Here is an 18928-nt window from a genome sequence, read left to right as displayed (position 1 = left end):
TTCCATCATAGGTGGTAATGGTAACTCTTATGCCCTTTTAAATGAGTATCTAACTCTAAGTGTCCTTGACTGCTGACGGTGCGCAATCTTGCAGCCGCTCTTTATCCTATGTTGGACTTTCAATCATAACCTTCGAGTTACAAACTCAGTCCTTATTGGAGACTCCTAATTCTTCTTAAACATACTTAACTTAAGATAAGTTTTTTACTTTGATTATCGTAACATATCGATGAGCCATGTTCTAATGACTTGTCTTCATATGATATAACGCTTAGAATTAGGTTTTTTTGAGTTTAATTCCAGAATGGAAAATACATTCCTTCATGTTCTAATGTGATATAACCATATTATAGCATGCAACACTTCTAGCTACAAGCTTTTTACTTTCACGGTGATCGCAATACTTCTATTGATTGCTTCAATTATCTTTCACTTCAATCTTCCGGCTTAAGTAGGATGTGACATCGAACTTGGTTCTCTGAACCATGTAACATACTCATCTTAGATGGACTCAATTTGATATGACCACTAGGGTCGGAATAACAATCAATTTCTTAGTCATTACCGAAACAATGGTAACGACAGACATGAACAAAACATAATCAATTACTAGCGCCTTGGTAACTTTGTGACTTTCCCTGATCCAAGTGCGAGTCATGTGCTTTCGGTAGTATAGGCCTCTACTATCTTTCACACCTACTCATACTTGTCCTAAGTATTGTCTCGCAGTCCCTAAGTTCTTATTTCCTAAAATCACAAAATGATTTAACACATAATGTGTTCAAATAATCATAAAAAATTCCATAAACTGTACTTGGACTTCTTTCGTGCGTATCTTCAATCATCAAATCTACTTCAACTCGGTGGGTAGTGGAAATTCTAGACAATGGGATAATTTTATGGATTATACCAAAATTCTTTCTTTATGGAAATCGAAAGTGTACTTCTCCTATACCAGACGTATTATCTATTTAGACGTATTCTAAAGGCAAGATACATCTCTTACGATATCTTCGAAGGTATCATTCACTATCGTAAGACTTCTCATTTTCTCCATTTACTCAATTCGCTACAAGTCTTCACCATGACATTATATTCACTGAAGCATGCGTTTAGACGTGTAATCCTCCTTATTACTCCAAAAGTTATATGTCATTCCTAATACCGTAATTAAACGTTTAGAAATATGAACACATAAAATTTCCAAATCCGATCCGCAATAGACCATAGATCCGAACAAATACTAACATCATAAAGCATCATAAATCGTCTAGCACATAAAAACAATTTAGGAAACTTTCCTAAAATAAGTTAGTGTTCGTGTCTTTTTAGTTATACTTCCTAAATATAAAAGACACTCATCTCACAATCATCGCTTTGCATATCTAAGTTTAAGTCTAGAACTTTCCTACAAAGTCCTAATTCGCTTAAACTAATGCTTTGATACCAACTATGACATCCCCAATTTCACAGCCAAAAAATACCGATTTGTTTATGCTTTATTTTAAAATCATAGTATTATTTCGAAGAATAATATTGCGGAATTTGTTCCCAGAAAAACATGATAATATATTATCAAAGCATTTCCGAATAAATGTATTTATTTGTATTAAAAGATTTGGACATCATCGTCAATACCAAAACATAAGCATAAACAAACCTTACATTCATTTACATTAATGATATACATCTCCTTTAATCTCTCAGTGTAATGTATCTTCGCATCGATACCTGTGATACAAATAAGATGAGTGGGTCATGTTGGGAAACCTAGTGAGTACATAGGGATTTCAATCCCATAATGTTGTATCATACATATTTTAGAACTCGTAATATACAATTTCACCTCGTATAAAGAATTTTACCCCACCCCATCGATCCTCACAACGACACGATCCATACTCCCAAATATAAAATTAACAACTTTACATAATCCATACTCTCGGATCAGGTATGTCTTAATCCATGCTCTCCGATCAATGACAAATGTCTATGTCCACTTCATACTCTCGGACTAGGGACAAATGACTATGTCTAATTGAAGCTCTCGGATAAATGACAAATAACTATGTCCTCCCATACTCTCGGACTAAGGACGAATGACTATGTCTAATCCATGCTCTCGGATCAATGACAAATTTCAAAGTTCGATCCTCGGTGTATATCTCACTCGTACTCATAAGGAGATACTAACCGGTATTCATCTCAATTAATATATATTTATTTTGTACCCTAAATTATCGTATATTATCAGATATGCTCTTAACACGTATTTGAAGCAATAACAAATATTTCATACACAAAGATATATTTAATATTTTAATCAATACTTGTATTAAAATCTTGTTCATAAAAGGGACTATGCACTCACTTGTTAAAGTGATGACTCCAAACTCGGGCAGCGCATCACTTCTAACAATTTTATTTTCCTTCAACAAAACCTGTTATCATTACAACTACATTTTAGTCTAATATTTATTGCGAAAAATTATTAGTCTAGATTAACGTGCGATATTGTTTTATAAGTGTTAAATAATACTTTTTAAATACTATGTACAAACAGGGGTCATACATGAGACACCGGAGGGCGTGACCATTTTGGCATTTAAGCTGTTCTGAAACCCAACAACCCTATGCGGCCCTTCAAACAAGATTCCCCGTACCGTGAGCAGTTAAAAGGTATTATAACAACACTTTGTATAATTTATAATACCTGGCACATATATTTTTTATAGGTTCAAAATAACGATAATGAACTTAAAAATAAGTTAAACTTAAAGTAGGGTAAGCATAACTTACTTACAAAGGGGTTCTAGCTAAGGGCCGACTTTGCAGGGGTAGGACTTCGTCGCTGAATTTTTCTAAAAAAGATTCTTGCAGCGCTTCAGCGCTCACCTTACTATACTAAAACTACAGAAAGATAAGTTGAATCATGAGGGACCGAAATGCTTGGGGGATAAGAAGAGAAAGACTTTTGAATCAAGAGAATGGTGCAAAAAATATGAGAGCCTAGAGCCTCTTATTTATATTAATTGAATTTTCAAAACAACCCTTTATAGTTACTTAAATGACTAAACACCCATTTATACTACTATTTTAAATAGATTTAATGATATGTGTACTAAACTAATGTCGAAAGTACTCAACACTAGTCTTATAACGACCGCATCGTTGATACGTTTCTAATGATATAGACATATATGTGTGTGTGTGTGTGTGTATATATATATATATATATATATATATATATATATATATATATATATATACACTTTATTTTAATATGTAAATATGATACTATAAATTATAAATTGTTCATACGAACTCAGTTTTTGACGTTCTTTATATCCACACGTAGCTATCGACGAGATTTACAACTTTTGTTTAGACTCCGTCAGCTAATTTTGACTTTATTTTTCGCCCATATCTTTATAAAATTAAATGATTATTGCTAAAATCACAACTCTCTCATACAGATTCCGTTTTTGACATTCTTTTTCTCAAAATTCTTATTGTAAAGAGTACTACGATTTTCTTTTTGTTGACTTTAGCTAATAGTCAACCAAGTCAACCATTCTCTTCGTAACTTTTACGTCATATAATCGTTGTGCGCGGCTGACTTTTATATTTTATAAAAATCATATATAGTTCATATGGAGTTGAATTTTCTACACAATTTATATTTTCGGGATCAGGAAGAGATGTACTTTGTATATATATATATATATATATATATATATATATATATATATATATATATGTGTGTGTGTGTGTGTGTGTGTGTGTGTGTGTGTGTGTTTTGACGCACTTACTTTTACGATTTATGGGCGATTCAACCGATTTTTTCTATTTTATTATATTATAATAGTCATGAAACACATAATATTCATATAATTCTTCTTTATTATGTGAAATAGGTTACAATTGTTGACCGTAACTATTACTTTGGTTAAGATTATTTATCGTAGATAATCTTCTATCAAAAAATCATTTTTAACGTTTATTGTCCTTAAATTGACTAGTCCGAATCTACGGGTGTTAGATTATGTTTTTTTGCACGGCTTCAAAATGTCATTATCGTTGGTTCTAGATTCATTGGTTGGAGATTGTGGTCATGTTGAATAACCAAAAAAATGAAATTCTATTGCTTGTTTTATTAGATGCATTTGAGTAATTTGAATGCGAGGATCGATATTATTATATTCATTTGGTTTATGATTTTAATACCATCAACATGCTCAATTTCCTTAAAACATGGCACACCTAATATTTGAATGGATCATAACACCCGAATAATGGCCATTGATTCATGTTGTATCGATAAACCATATAAACAAACTAAATTTCTGACAAGATTTTCTGAAAATTAAAGCTGCATCCAAATTAGCTAGCAGCCATGGTCAAGCATTTAAGCAAGAAGACATTGTTGATAACATCCCTAGTGTTGAATATCAGTCTGTGCATGTTTCTGGTTCCGGTTTCAGCTAGGCTTCAAAGGTTACATCACCAATTAAACACCAATGGTTCACTCAACTTTTTGGTCATTGGTGATTGGGGCCGGAAAGGGTGGTACAATCAATCTCAAGTTGCTGTTCAGGTTTCGATTTTCCTCCACCTTGGCCGTCTGTAGTTGTTACTTTTGTGGGTTTAATTATTTGGTGAGGTCGTTGCAGATGGGAATCATTGCAGACAGACTAGATATAGATTTTGTAGTTTCCACCGGAGATAATTTTTACGATGATGGATTAACCGGCATAGATGATCCAGCCTTCGACGAGTCATTCAAATACATATATGCTGCTCCTAGCCTTCAGAAACAATGGTATACTGGTATGTATATACATAGGTCACCATATTTTTTAGAAAATTTAATGATTTATTACTGCAACAAAGTTACATGTTTTTATCAATTTCTGGAATAACATGAATTTCTTTCTAATTTAGGGGGTCATGTTTAATTAGCTTCTTACAATAAAGTGATTATCTTACTAATTTATGCATGCATAGGTTAGGTTGGTAAAACACCATGTTTTCAAAACCGTAACGTACCAGACCGGTCGGTTCAACCAGGAACCGGTCCTGAAACTGGTTCTTAGGGACCGAAAAACCGCCTGTCATGTCAGCCGGTAAAAGCCTGTTCGGTTGAACCGGTAAAACCGGAAATTTAAAAAAATATTTAGTTTTTTGGTTTTTGTATTTTTTATATAATTAAAATTAGTAATAATATAATTATGAAATCATCCGATTTTTTCGGTTGTTAGAACCGATTCAACCGGTTGTACCAATTGAACCATCGAACCCATAAGACAATCGGTTTAGCCTTTATTCCAGTTTTTAAAACCTTGGTGCAAAACAAGATTTTGAAAACTGGATAGTACCCCAAACCGTTAACTTTACCGATTCAATTGTTTAACACGATCTATGGAATAGGTCTCACCAGATTATTTAATTCATCTATACTCATAAAAAGCTCTTGATTTCTTTGAGAACCAAATAGGAGAAAAGACAACGACGTGAGGTATATTTGCAACGTGAAAGACCATACTGTTTATCCCACATCGGGTCGTGCATAACATATTTTGTAGTTAATGTTTGGATCAAATTTTAAATCCATGCCCCGTATTATTAAAATTTTGATGTTTGGATCCGTTTTTCTGCGGTTAATCTTTAATGGTAGATTTTAGTACTTTGTGATGGTTTTTCTGTATAAACCACATGTGCTTTATAAAAAAAAAACAAAAAAAAGTTAGTTGTAACAACGTCTCTAATGGTTACATAAGTATTAGTGAGGACATGAGCATTAGCGGCCACGGATGTATACCGTTATTGTTCATTATTCTTGTAATGCTATATAAGAAAATCAAATTAAAAAAAGTTATCCAATAGGAAATGAAGCAAGATCTACATGTTAAAATATTTTCTGTTCTCCCTCCATCTTGGGACCTTTATCGAAATTTCATAAACTCATAAAAATTTATTTATTTATTTATTTTATTATTTGTAATGAATTGGACCAATTTATTTTGATTAAGTAGCTTTTCATCTTTCATTTCTATCCAAACTTGAGTTGTTAATAGTTCCTAGTCCAACTAGAAAACTCGTAAAAGAAATTATATATATATATATATATATATATATATATATATATATATATATATATATATATATATATATATATATATATATTGAATTAATAACATTAGATTAAAAAATAAAATAAAATTAATATAGATTATAAAATGATATAACTTCACGTATTTATTTAAATCAACTATTATAATTTTATATAACTAAAAAAATATATGTTAAATAATAATTTTTTTTAAAATAATTCATTAATAATTTTGATTTTTAATATAAAAGTTTAATTAATTTTATAACCGTAGTTTTCACGGGTTATAAACTAGTATATATATAAAATAAGCTAAAACATGGATGCATAAATTGGCAAGGAACACATTTCATTGTATATTTTGATCAACACATATAAGTTTATTGCATAAATATTTGATCTTAATGTATCTCTTGTACGAGATCAAATACACTAAGTTATAAGTTTTTTGCAGTTTTGGGGAATCATGATTACCGTGGGGATGTAGAGGCACAATTGGACCCAATGCTTAGAAAAAGAGACAGCAGATGGCGTTGTTTAAGATCTTTCATCGTACACACAGGTCTTAATTTACTTTAACCCTTTGAATTTTCAACTACTTACCTTTTTAATATCCAGTTTCAACATTTCATTAAAATTATAAGTTGGTTGTGTAGATATTGCCGAATTGTTTTTCGTGGACACGACTCCTTTTGTTGATATGTACTTTAATGACCCTAAAGATCATAAGTATGATTGGAGAGGCATACGTCCTCGAGAGGTTTACCTTACCAATCTATTAAAGGTAAAACTAATTCTTCACACATCAAAAGTGTTCTATATAGAGTGGTATTTTTTATGGAAAAATAATGTATGATTTTCTTCAAAATTGAAGGATTTGAGATCGGCATTAAGCAAGTCGAAGGCTAAGTGGAAGATCGTGGTTGGACATCATGGTATTCGGACCACAGGTCATCATTGTGATACTCCAGAGCTTGTGACACATCTCCTACCACTTCTAGAGGTATAATCTATCTTAAGAAATTAAAATTTTTTTTCTACTTATCTTTTCATTTATATGAAACCATGAAACGATGGCAAGTGTCTTAAAGTATTATTAATTTTATAAAAATATAACACTTGTTACATATTTATAAATAGAAAGAAAACATAGGAGAGTGTTTAATTTTTCACCTCTCTTTTTATTTATATTTATAAATAAACCTTAAATTCATCATTAGCTAGCTTTCATTGGCCAAAAATCCTAAAAACTAACCGGCATGGCCATACATGAAAAATTCTTATATCACAAACATTAAAAATGCATTAAGGTTGAACAGTTAACTCAAAAGAAAATTACATTTAATTTATTACCAATTTATTTTTTTAAGTTAAATTAAAATATTATAATTTAATAAACAAACTAAACTAATACAAATTACATAACTAAAACTAGAAACATAACTAATACATAAAACAATTAAAAACAAGTTATAAAATGAGAAATGATCATTAATCTTTTTATTTTTATCTTTAATTGTAAATCTTTCGTATAATAAAAATTAGTATGGTATGTACTTGTGGTTAGAGTATTATGGTTTTTGATAAATAAATATATATAATTTATAAAAGTTAGCAACAATTCAAACAAATGTAAAAGATGAATTTTGAATATAAAAAGGAGATAATGTTGTAAATTGGTTTCAAAATTTAGATTTTAAATATAAAAAGAAAGATGAAGTGCCAGAGTTATAATTTAGTTTTAAATTTTGAATATGAACGAAGATAAATGACTAATATTGTATATTTGTTTCAAATCGATTCAAGTCATTATGTGGCAAATCCATACATACTCTAACCTTCACCATACAATATATCTCACCCAATGTGTGGTGTTGCAACATATGTGGTGCCCCATGATACTAATCGGATTATGATGTGATAAGACCTACCTATCTAAGTTGTTTAATTATAAATTTATAACCTTTTCTCTATAGCCCCATTTATGATAATTTACTTTTTTAGTTTAATCAAATTTTAGGGTTTTCTAAAACGATAAATTTGTTAAAATTCAGAAATCTCTTAATAATAATTTTCTTCAATAATATTTTGCTGTGACTTTAAGAAAAATAAGGCAAAAGATATTTGTTAAATTTACAAATCCGTACAAGTCTTTAAAATTTATCATAGTTTAGTTGCTTAGCATATTTGTCTCTTACTATTTATATGTAATGTAAGCCTTCTTATCGGATGTGTGTTCTTTGTTTTTTTTTGTTAGATTTTTAACTTCAATTCAGTTGTTGATTATTTGACGATCTTTCTTTTTGTTTTTGTACCACATCCAAGACATGTGTGGATCCACCAGGTTTATATTGCCAACATAAATTTGGATTGCCAAACGCAAAATTCGCTAAATTAATAGATGTCAATTCTTTAATGTCTTTTTTAATCATATAAGCAACACCTTTTGTGAGCCATACTAACCAAATATGCATCTGGCTTATATATGACTTTTTCGCCAATATACATTATTCATTTTGTTATGCTGTAATGCTGTATAATCGCATCCGCTTCTTCTTACTTGATATTTTTATCGGCAGGAATATGAGGTTGATTTTTATATGAACGGTCATGATCATTGCCTAGAACACATGTCCTGTCAAGATAGGTACGTACATATGTAAGTGCTGAATTGTTTCATTGAATACTATTTGTCATGTTAAAACATGACAATGATGACAAATCATATCATTAAGAGATTTTATGAAAGCCAATTGTGTAATTCAACACCAAATATTGCAGTAAAATACGTTTCTTAACGAGTGGGGCTGGATCAAAGGCCTGGCTGGAGGCGAACAAGCCATATGACAAATGCGGTGTTAAGTTCTTCCACCATGGACAAGGATTCATGTCGATGAAGTTAACAAAAAAAAGTGCTAGATTCGTGTTTTATGATGTTTTTGGTAAAGCTTTGCATCGATGGAAGACCTCCTTGAAAAAGCTCCATACTTCGATTTAATTTTTCAAACTACATTGTGGCCAAACTAAAATGGGAAAGGCTATGACATATGTATTAACACTGATATAAAAATAACATATGGTCACAATTTTTGTCGACACAGTCATGCCCCACTTTTGATTATTTTAGTGGCTAAAGCTTACTAATAAATTTCTAGCATAGTTTTAGCTACATTTTTATTGATTCACATGACCATTGTATAGTATTTCGAAACCTTACGCCACGATTAGAATAAAAAATTTGATATTTATTATCCACAGTAAAAAAGTGTGGCTAAATATAACCATCTGCCATGATATTGGTTTGATTAATGGATTATTTTTGTGATTGTTTTTATATAAGACGATTTGACTTTGAGAAGTCAAAACTAAATGGTTTTTCATTCCATTACTTTATAACTAGATAGTTATATGTCCAAGTATATGATTACACACATAAAGTGATCAAACATATGTACACAAGTTATAAATTTATGGATGAATTATGACTAGTTTTTTTCTTTGTTATCTATTATTATTATTTCTTTGAAACAATAATTCTAATAAGGTTGTAAAATATTATTTTCATAAAATAATGGTGTTCCAATTAAATACAAATGGTGATTATATTTATTAATAATAAAATTATACTAATAAATAATCAATTGATAGTAACTTGTTATATGGTGTAACTCTATATGATCATATGTAATTAGCAATATCATCTTATAATGACTCTTAGGCATAAAAATATTTTAATCTTCGACTTGCACAACACTCTTCATAGATTGATATAGACAATGGTGAACGTCTAATAATATTTCACTGCCCCCAATAACATGCGACGAAGAATGTCTTTCATCAACATCCAATTCCCAAAATCTCAAAGCTACAATTCATGTATAATGTAAGTTTATCAGCTATCCCTTTGTTACATATATCGTGTAGAACATGAGACTTGAATCACAATCAATCTCATTTGGTGTTCAATATTGTGTACCGAGGTAGATGCCTAACTCTCAACACATAAGAGGAACAAATCTCATCTTGACTACATAAGCCTCTTGCATAGTTCACACTATACCTAAAAATGGATTTTATAATTATCCGGTTGAGGATCAACGTTTAACCATATCAAAGCATAGCACTCCCTACACTTAAGTCTCACTATGTATCACTTATAAATACGATCTATGAGATGATCTTGATGCAAGTTCGTTCAATACCAGTTCTCTAACAAGTACTTATGGATCTGGGTTACAACCCATTGCCTACTTTCATCTGTAGAGAGTCAACCAATCTAAGTCATATTAGTCTTACTCATAATTGCTCCCATAATTATGACCGCCTATGAACTTTTAGAATAATAAGATTATTCATGGATTAAACATGTTAGTATAGAACACAATAAGTATTGATGTGATGATCATATCCCAATATATCAAAACAATATTTCTTGTTATAGTGTTCAAATATCCAAATCAAATCTCATTTCTAGAATAACAAAGTTTTATAGTTGAAGTTTCATCATTCGTACTTAGCTTAAGGAAATACTTTATTAATGGGTCTGGCTAAATTTAATTTGTGTGAATTCTATGAATACTATCATCTCCATATTTACCTTTATTCTGAGTATAGTAAAATATTTGGAGACTATGATTGGTGTTCTTATGTGATTTAAAATCTCCTAGCTTGATTAAATATACTCTTGAAGTCACAAAATATTTATAGGTTTTCCATGAATGGAAGGACTCAACTTAGTTTTTCAATGAACTAAATCATCCAATCATAATTGATTATAGCTTATGAAGTAGTAGTGTATCCTGATTTCGTAATGGATTATGCTATCATGTTTTGCTTGGACCTCATTCCAACAAAACTTACTCTTCAATCCATAATGAAGTCAGAATCCAATTATAATTCATAATATATATATATATATATATATATATATATATATATATATATATATATATATGTTTTGAAGTCAACATCTTGTCTATCTATTTACAGGCATCCCTACGACGGGTCCAGTCATCCCTAGGACGGAATACCATCGTATCATGCACATGTTTGGGCAATCAACCCTTGGGTTGGAATACCAAACACGTCAAGTCCAATCGATCATAGGGTCCGGTCATCCTCGGGACGGAATACCCTAGATTAGAATACCAGTATATATATATATATATATATATATATATATATATATATATATATATATATATATATATATAACTCAGGTCTAAACTCATAACTTGTGATCCAAGGACCAACCCTTGCATTTCACCCGAAATCTTCTGATTCATCGCAACCCCTCACATAACCTGGATATAAAGATTTTCTCAACCGCCGCTGAGACCACCAGTCTCACACCTGGTCCAGCCAACAGGTTCCCAGAATTTGGAAGACGGGAACATTCTAACCCAAACAATCTTCGATTACACCCTCATGATGACATTACACCTTCCGCCTGGAACTTGCGACTCGCACCTCAAACCAAATAATTCTCTGCTTACTTCGCAGTCTCCCAGAATACAGACCTTGCACGGATACACTAGCGATTCCCAATGCAAGTTTCCACCAAAAGGCCCCTAAAAATGCCACTCACCCCGAGTCCCTGACCGGGGATTCTACTAGATACATACCTAGTTGATCCTCGAAAATGCATCGACCGCGAACTTCACCCAAAACAAAACCATATGATGAATCAAACCCTAAGACACTCGACTCTTGGCATGTTATTACCAATCACTACCTTGATAACCAACGATAATTAGACCCAAAATTTTCCGCGATACTACCAACTCCTTATCGACTCAGGTGTACCCCCCCCCCTAACCTAGGCAACTACTCGGGACTAACATAAGGGACTTTATGACTTGCAACATCCAGACCAATTCCCAACTTAAAATCAAAATCTCAATAACAGCTTCTAAACCATCGGAAATAGTATACATACTTCCCATAAATACTTCTTAATACTCCCCACAACCCTTACTGATCCCTTTATCTAAACCAGCTAATTGAGAGATTTTTCCTGGATTCCTCCCATGCCAAACCGGAAAGTACCACATACAGGAGAAGTAAGCAATCATGATTTCTAGGCTCACCGCCCATAAACACCCCTCTTGGCAAAATAACTTGAACTTACCACAATGTACATCCTAAGAAAACCCATAACCTCAACCAACCATGGAAGAATACCAGGGTTCCAACAAAACTACAATTTCAACATAACCAGAAGACATCCCATGAACTATCAGAATAAGACCTCATACTTTGATAAGAAGTGGACATATTCTACCAAAATGCATCTAACTCCCAGAGGCTTTCCGAATGTCACCAAAACTTGAGCCTGCTGAAACCAAAATCCCACACCCTCGAGGAGGGTAACATACCCAAGGCCAAGAGAACATAAAACATACTGAACTTGATGATAGGCTGACACTTCCCTTGGCTTTACCATCAATCCTTGAGTCTTTCAGATAACCCGTGTTGAATGAGAACTCAACAACGAAAGGTCGAGGACACCTAGCACTTAAGTTAGAGAACCAACACCCACTCGGACTGATCATACCCGCTTCTAGAATGATTTATCGATCTTCATCTATTCGGAACAAATCTAAGAATAGCAGTCCAACACAAACTGACAATCCCTCAATGACTGACACTCAACTTGAGGATTCCAGTTCTCCCCCACTTAGAGTTCTAACTACCACCCACTGGTTTGAAACCAATTCACAACTCAAACCGGCTCAACCAGGTATGATCATTCCTGACCATGGAATGAATATTATACGCATAATGATCCTCCCGATAAGAATCAATTGAACCCCAAGAGAAACTTGAATTTCAGCTGAAGACCTCTAAAATCCCCACTAATAACCGCTTATAAACATAGACAGCTATAAATCAATGACCCAAACATACCTTCCTTGCTTGCAATCCCAACAACAATCCAGCACCTGACCTTCCTATTTCCCGAGAATTTGGGGTCGTGCTTGCATAAAAAGGTACTCATGCCACATCGATCCACTTGTGCACACCGAAGCTGACATATTATGCCAATCACTGCGACCAACAAACCCCGAGCTGAAAATACAACTTGACCCTGTAGGTCACAAGCCTGCTCACTCCTTCGAACTTGGAAAACTGGAAGGGCATGACCCTTTCCCTAAATAACGACATTCCAATCTATCAATTAACCATTCTACTTCCATTGCAAAACCCAAACCGATCATAATCATTGCTCCCTTCCTGAGTCCCGCGAATCGCATTACCAGCCTTGAGAAAAACTCCCCCGGGCCTCAAACCAAAACTCACTAGATCTGCACCAAGCAACTCGAATCCATAATGCCACTGGGCTCACAACACATACCATGCAAATCCCTATGGCTGAGCAGCCATAACTAGAAGATTGACAGGAAAAGAACCACTGCCGCGAATCATGGTATCCAACCATGCTACCTTCCCCGAACAACCCTTAGAATCCCCGAAATCTTCCTTGAATCGAGTATGGATCTTGTGCTTTTAGTAGTACGAGCGCAATACTACCTTCCACAAATATCCATACTTTCCTCAAGATTTATCTCGGGTCCTCTACGACCTAGTCACCATATTCCTGAATCCGGCTTAACAACGAAACAACCAAACTAAAGGGATGCTTAGGCTGTCCTAGGATTCCACACTTCTCTGCCATCAACTGCTGGAGAACTCCTCACAATGTCAATTAGTCATTCTATGAATACAATCACATGCAACAAAGCTTAGATAATCCTTCGAGTAACAGACTCATCGCTACAACGGTTGGACTCAGACGAGAGCTGCACAGCAGGGTGAAATTAGTCACTTTGAGATTATCCAACCTTTTCCACATATGACTTGACATATTCACCTAATGGCTAACTCACATGAATCATGAGTTACACAAAGCACAAAGCAAGCAGCATTCATGCAGAGGAGTCGACTTACACTAAAATGCAATAAGATCTGATAGATCCTCCTATGAAATCCTTGATCTCAGACTCCCAACATCTCACGTGTATCTTTGCCTTGCCCTCACTCTCTCAATAGTGGCTAATTCTTCCTCATGCCGACCCGCTATGAACCGCGTCCAAACCAGGGAAACCACTGCTACCTCATCTAATAACGCGACTGGCCGGCAGACCCCATACGACTCACCATACCACCTTTGCCACACGACTCTCTATTGGTACCAGATGGCAATCACATGAATACAGTCACATGCCCCACAATTTAAACAGTCTTAGGCTAAAAGATTTAATGCAACAATGGTTGGACTCAGACAAGAGCTGGGAAGTAGGACCAAACCCCTCAGCCTAAGATCGTTTAAACCATGTAGCATGTGACTTAGCGTATCCACTTAATAGCCAGTTCACACGCCAAAGAGTCACACAACAGCCAAACAAGGGAACTTTATAGGAACAAAGGCATCACATAATCAGGCAATTCTATCATACAATTCCTGAAGATCCCAAGCCTATCACAAGCATAATGTTCTAATATATCACAATATCAAATAATAGTATGTTATTTTGGGGTCAACTTACCGGCTCCAACTAATCGTACGCATCACATCCTCTTTACGTATTTTTGAAAACTATTTGACAATCTTTTTCCTTAGTTTGAGACTAGATTCACACGAGTGTTCCTCCAATTCACTCAAACCAAGGCTCTGATACCAACTTGAAACATCCAAAAAAATTCATAAAATTTCAACTTTTCAAAACAACCCTTTTTCTAAAGATATGTTTACAAAAACCATTGTTCCCAAAACATTATTTCAAAATTAGAATCTCTTTCAATATAGTTTTCAAAGATTCACATTATCATAGTTCTCCCAGAAATCATAAGTCCAAAACGCGAAGATGTGTACGGTTACACCTTCACCTTGCTACGATCCACTGAAGTACCTGAAACCATAAACGAAAACTGCAAGCATAAAGATTAGTGAGTTCCCCCAAATTACCAACACACATATAATAGCACATATACAAAAACAGCACACTATGGGTCCAATCAACCATCGGGTTAGAATGACAACATACTATGGGTCCAATCAACCATCGGATTGGAATTCCCTAGGCCCTCAACCATTAGGTTGGAATACCAACATACTATGGGTCCATTCAACCATCAAGTTGGAATATCCTCGGCCCTCAACCATCGGGTTGGAATGCCTCGACCTGTTGGCTTACGCACAAAGCAGAGAAGTCTCATCCACCAATCAACATATACATATATATCAGATAATCATATAACAGTCTACAACCAGTTAAACAAATTTAGCAGATCACTAAGCATAACATCATCCTATCTACCAAAATACCAATCTAACAGGTCATATCAGCACAAGAACATGCATAACAAGATATCAATCTACTGGGTCGGCATTGGTGGCTTTGTCCTGCAAGTACAATGAGGAAAACTCACCTTGCATTGTCGATCACACATTCGATCCCTAACTGCTGGCCGCTAGATCCCTGAACCGCCACATCAAGACAACACCCGATCAATAGATGATTCCATGAATAATCTATAACTGCAGATCCGCACTAACAGATACCAAAATGACAATCCATCAACATCTTGTCACTGACTCATATTATGAGTCCAATTCAAGGTAAAAAACCTTTTTACCCTTCCAAAATGTTATCCTAAAGCCAAGACCCAAACTAGATGACAAAAGGCCCAATATTAAAATAAACTCCTTAAGTCTTATTATGGCCCAATTTTCCAAATTGGGCATAATTTCTTTCATGGCCTTCACCCAAGAAGATCCAGCAAGCCAAAAGCCCAACCATAAAATCCCAGAAGATACACCACAACCTAACATAAACAAAACCCAAATCTCGATCCAAAAGGCCCAAATTACTTCAAGATCCACAGTACTTGGCCTAATTTTCCAAATTGGGAGAACTCGTTATTGAGCCTTATCCAAAGGTCCAATCCTCTAATTAGCCCAAAACACACTTATCCAGTTATGTAACACCCATAAAAGTCATGCCAATTCAAAACTTTTTAAATCATTCAAAAACCAATAATTATTACAAATTTGTTTTAAAAATGGTTTCATGTCAGAGTATCCCATAATCAAATCATAAAAATATAAGGAGGTGCACAATCACGTCTTATCCTTCTTGCGATCATAAGAAGTACCTGAAACATAATCAACAACTGTAAGCCCGAAGCTTAGTGAGTTCTCCCAAAATACCAACACCATACAAACGATAACTATATCATATAGACAGCATGCATAATGAGCCATCAGCCTAAGTGGACCACCTCGTAGGGCCATCAGTCAATTTGGACGACTCTCCGAGCCATCGACACATCTGGACCGCCTCTCAGGGCCTTCAGCCTATCCGGACCAGACATCGGGCCTTCGGCCTAACTAGTACACCCTAACCGGGTCTGCAGTCTATTCGGTCCACCTAAGTATGTTGGCGCACGCACAAAGCATGACCGCCTCAACCTAACCCCCAATCAAACAATCATGTGCACGTAAATATCATACGCTAGCTAGCATGCATAGATAGTCATACATATCTAACATATCACTAACATAACATCATCCTATATACGAGGATACTGACCAAATCAGTCCCTAACATAGCATCATCCTATATACCATGATACCAACCTAACAGGTCACTAAGCATATCATCATGCAATAATCAGGATAACAATCCAAAAGAAGGGCCGGTATTGGTGCCTTCGACCCTGTTAGTATAGTAAAGACAACTCACCTCACAAATAGCTCGGGATGATAATGTCAACTTCCCAAATACAGATCCAAACTCAATCACCTACATCCACTAACGACCCACTTCCATAAATTTCTAAATTACTAAAATGCCCCCAAAAGTCAAACTGGTCAACCCTTGGTCAAAGTCAAAGTCAACAGTCAAGGTCAACAGTCCATGTTGACCCAACTCGTCGAGTGTAGTTTGTTGGTCGTCGAGTTCCTTCAGAACTCAAGAAATCGTGAAAATCCTAGTCGACTTGCCGAGTTTCCAGACAACTCGTCGAGTCCATGCATTCTCCAGAATGCCGGGAAAACCCTAACCAACTCATCGAGTTACCTCTCTAACTCGAGTTCATGCAGAATCCAGAAGGTAGGAAACCCTCATTCAACTCGTCGAGTTGACTATGCAACTCATCGAGTTCCTTCAATCCATTTCTCATTCAGATGCTTTTAAGTGAAACCAAAGCACCAAACTGTAGATCTAGGCTCCTAGGGTGTTGTTATCACATAAAGTTGCTAACTTTACGTTCATGCAAGGCTCCATGAAGCTAAAACACTCATAACTAGCCTGAGAAGAAGGTCTTGGACATGAAGAAGGGACAAGGTTTCATAAAGCTTGAGGCTTTATCTCCATAAGGGCCTAGAGGAGTCCAAATCTGAAACCATGCCCTTGTGACAAGCTCAAACCCGAAAGTGACTCCATTTTGCACCAAACTGCCCATATTTCAACATAAGAGAGATACAAGAAATGGAAAGCCAAGGTAAAGCTTTTTACCTTCAAATGAAAGCCAAGACGATGTAGATACTGGATCTACAAGCTTCTTCTCTTTCCAAGCTTCTTAATCTTCAAGCTTCTTCAATAAATGCACCAAAACACACTTTTAGTCTCTCACACACTCAAGGATAGGGTTTAGATCGATTAGGGTTGCTTCTGGCCGTCAAAAGGTGGTAAGGAGGCTGGAGGAAAGGACATAAGGTACTTTAAATAGGGTGTAAACCCTAAAATTTTGGGTTTTCATGCACGACCTCTACTCATCGAGTTGGGTTCCTCCAAATCGTCGAGTAGGAGTCATAAACCATGCAGGCTGACTAGGTTCGACCCGACGAGTTGGGTCCTCCAACTCATCGAGTTCCATCAATAAAAAGAATACAAAGCTTTTAAAATTATACCTGGGAGTCAGGATGTTACAATTCTCCCCCACTTGAACTAGACTTTGTCCTCGAAGTCTGCTGTAGCAAACAACTCTGGATATGCTCCTGCATTTCTGCCTCCGACTCCCATGTCCATTCGGATCCCCTCCGATGCTCCTATTGTACCCTTACAAAAGGTACTTCTTTGTTCCATAGAACCTTCATTTTCCTCTCTAGAACGACAATTCAAGCGCTCGTCGACCTGTATATCATCCAATGACACCAGTGCCTCCTCATCTAATATGCACTTCCGCAATTGTGAAACATGGAAAGTGTTGTGGATCTGCCTAAGCTCCTCTAGGAGATCCAGTTTATTTGCCACCTTGCCAACGCTGGCGATGATCCGAAATGGCCTGATGTATTGGGGATCCAACTTCCTCCTCTTCCTGAAGCGAATCAAACCCTTCCAGGGTGAGACCTTCAGGAGTACCATGTCACCGACCTAAAACTCCAAATCAGATCAGCGCCGGTTGGTGTAACTCTTTTGTCGACTCTATGTGGTCTGCAGCCGCTCACTGATCTGCTGAATCCTCTTGGTAGTCTGCAGAACTACCTCTATCCGTCCCATCGCCCTATGACCAATTTCACCTCAACAGACTGGGGTGTGACATCTCTGTCCATACAACATCTCATATGGTGGAGCACCAATACTGGAATGAAATTTGTTGTTGTCGGAGAACTCTGCAAGGGGTAGGTAGGAGTCCCAGCTCCTACCGAAGTCGATGACACATGCTCTTAACATATCCTTGAGAGTATGTATGGTCCGCTCACTCTGGCTGTCGGTCTGCAGATGATAGGTTGTACTGAAGTGCAGCTGTTTGCCTAATTCCCCGTGGAACTTTTGTCTGAACTGGGAGGTGAACCAAACATCGCGGTCT

The 18928-nt window shown here is 35.5% G+C and overlaps 1 protein-coding gene across 1 annotated transcript; it reads left to right on the top strand.

Annotated features, from left to right (window-relative positions):
* Nucleotides 1–4282: 4282 nt before the first annotated feature.
* On the top strand, nucleotides 4283–9419 carry LOC145072266 (purple acid phosphatase 17-like). Its single transcript, XM_079018666.1, has 7 exons — nucleotides 4283–4597; nucleotides 4674–4830; nucleotides 6567–6674; nucleotides 6769–6896; nucleotides 6987–7115; nucleotides 8692–8759; nucleotides 8894–9419. The coding sequence occupies exons 1-7, from the start codon at nucleotides 4397–4399 to the stop codon at nucleotides 9108–9110; spliced, it is 1008 nt and encodes a 335-aa protein (XP_078874792.1). The 5' UTR covers nucleotides 4283–4396; the 3' UTR covers nucleotides 9111–9419.
* Nucleotides 9420–18928: the final 9509 nt, after the last annotated feature.

The sequence above is a fragment of the Lactuca serriola genome, chromosome 1, assembly GCF_051521515.1.
Source record: "Lactuca serriola cultivar US96UC23 chromosome 1, Lser_US96UC23_V15, whole genome shotgun sequence".
Classification (NCBI taxonomy): Eukaryota; Viridiplantae; Streptophyta; class Magnoliopsida; order Asterales; family Asteraceae; genus Lactuca; species Lactuca serriola.
Note: the sequence above shows the minus strand (reverse complement) of the source record. Positions and strands in the feature narration are given on the sequence as shown.

Excerpts from the sequence above, each read along its gene's own strand:
- LOC145072266 (XM_079018666.1), top strand. The coding sequence starts at position 4,397 with ATGGTCAAGCATTTAAGCAAGAAGACATTGTTGATAACATCCCTAGTG. Across the intron at positions 4,598-4,673 it reads AATCTCAAGTTGCTGTTCAG|ATGGGAATCATTGCAGACAG; the intron begins GTTTCGATTTTC and ends AGGTCGTTGCAG. Across the intron at positions 6,897-6,986 it reads ACCTTACCAATCTATTAAAG|GATTTGAGATCGGCATTAAG; the intron begins GTAAAACTAATT and ends TCAAAATTGAAG.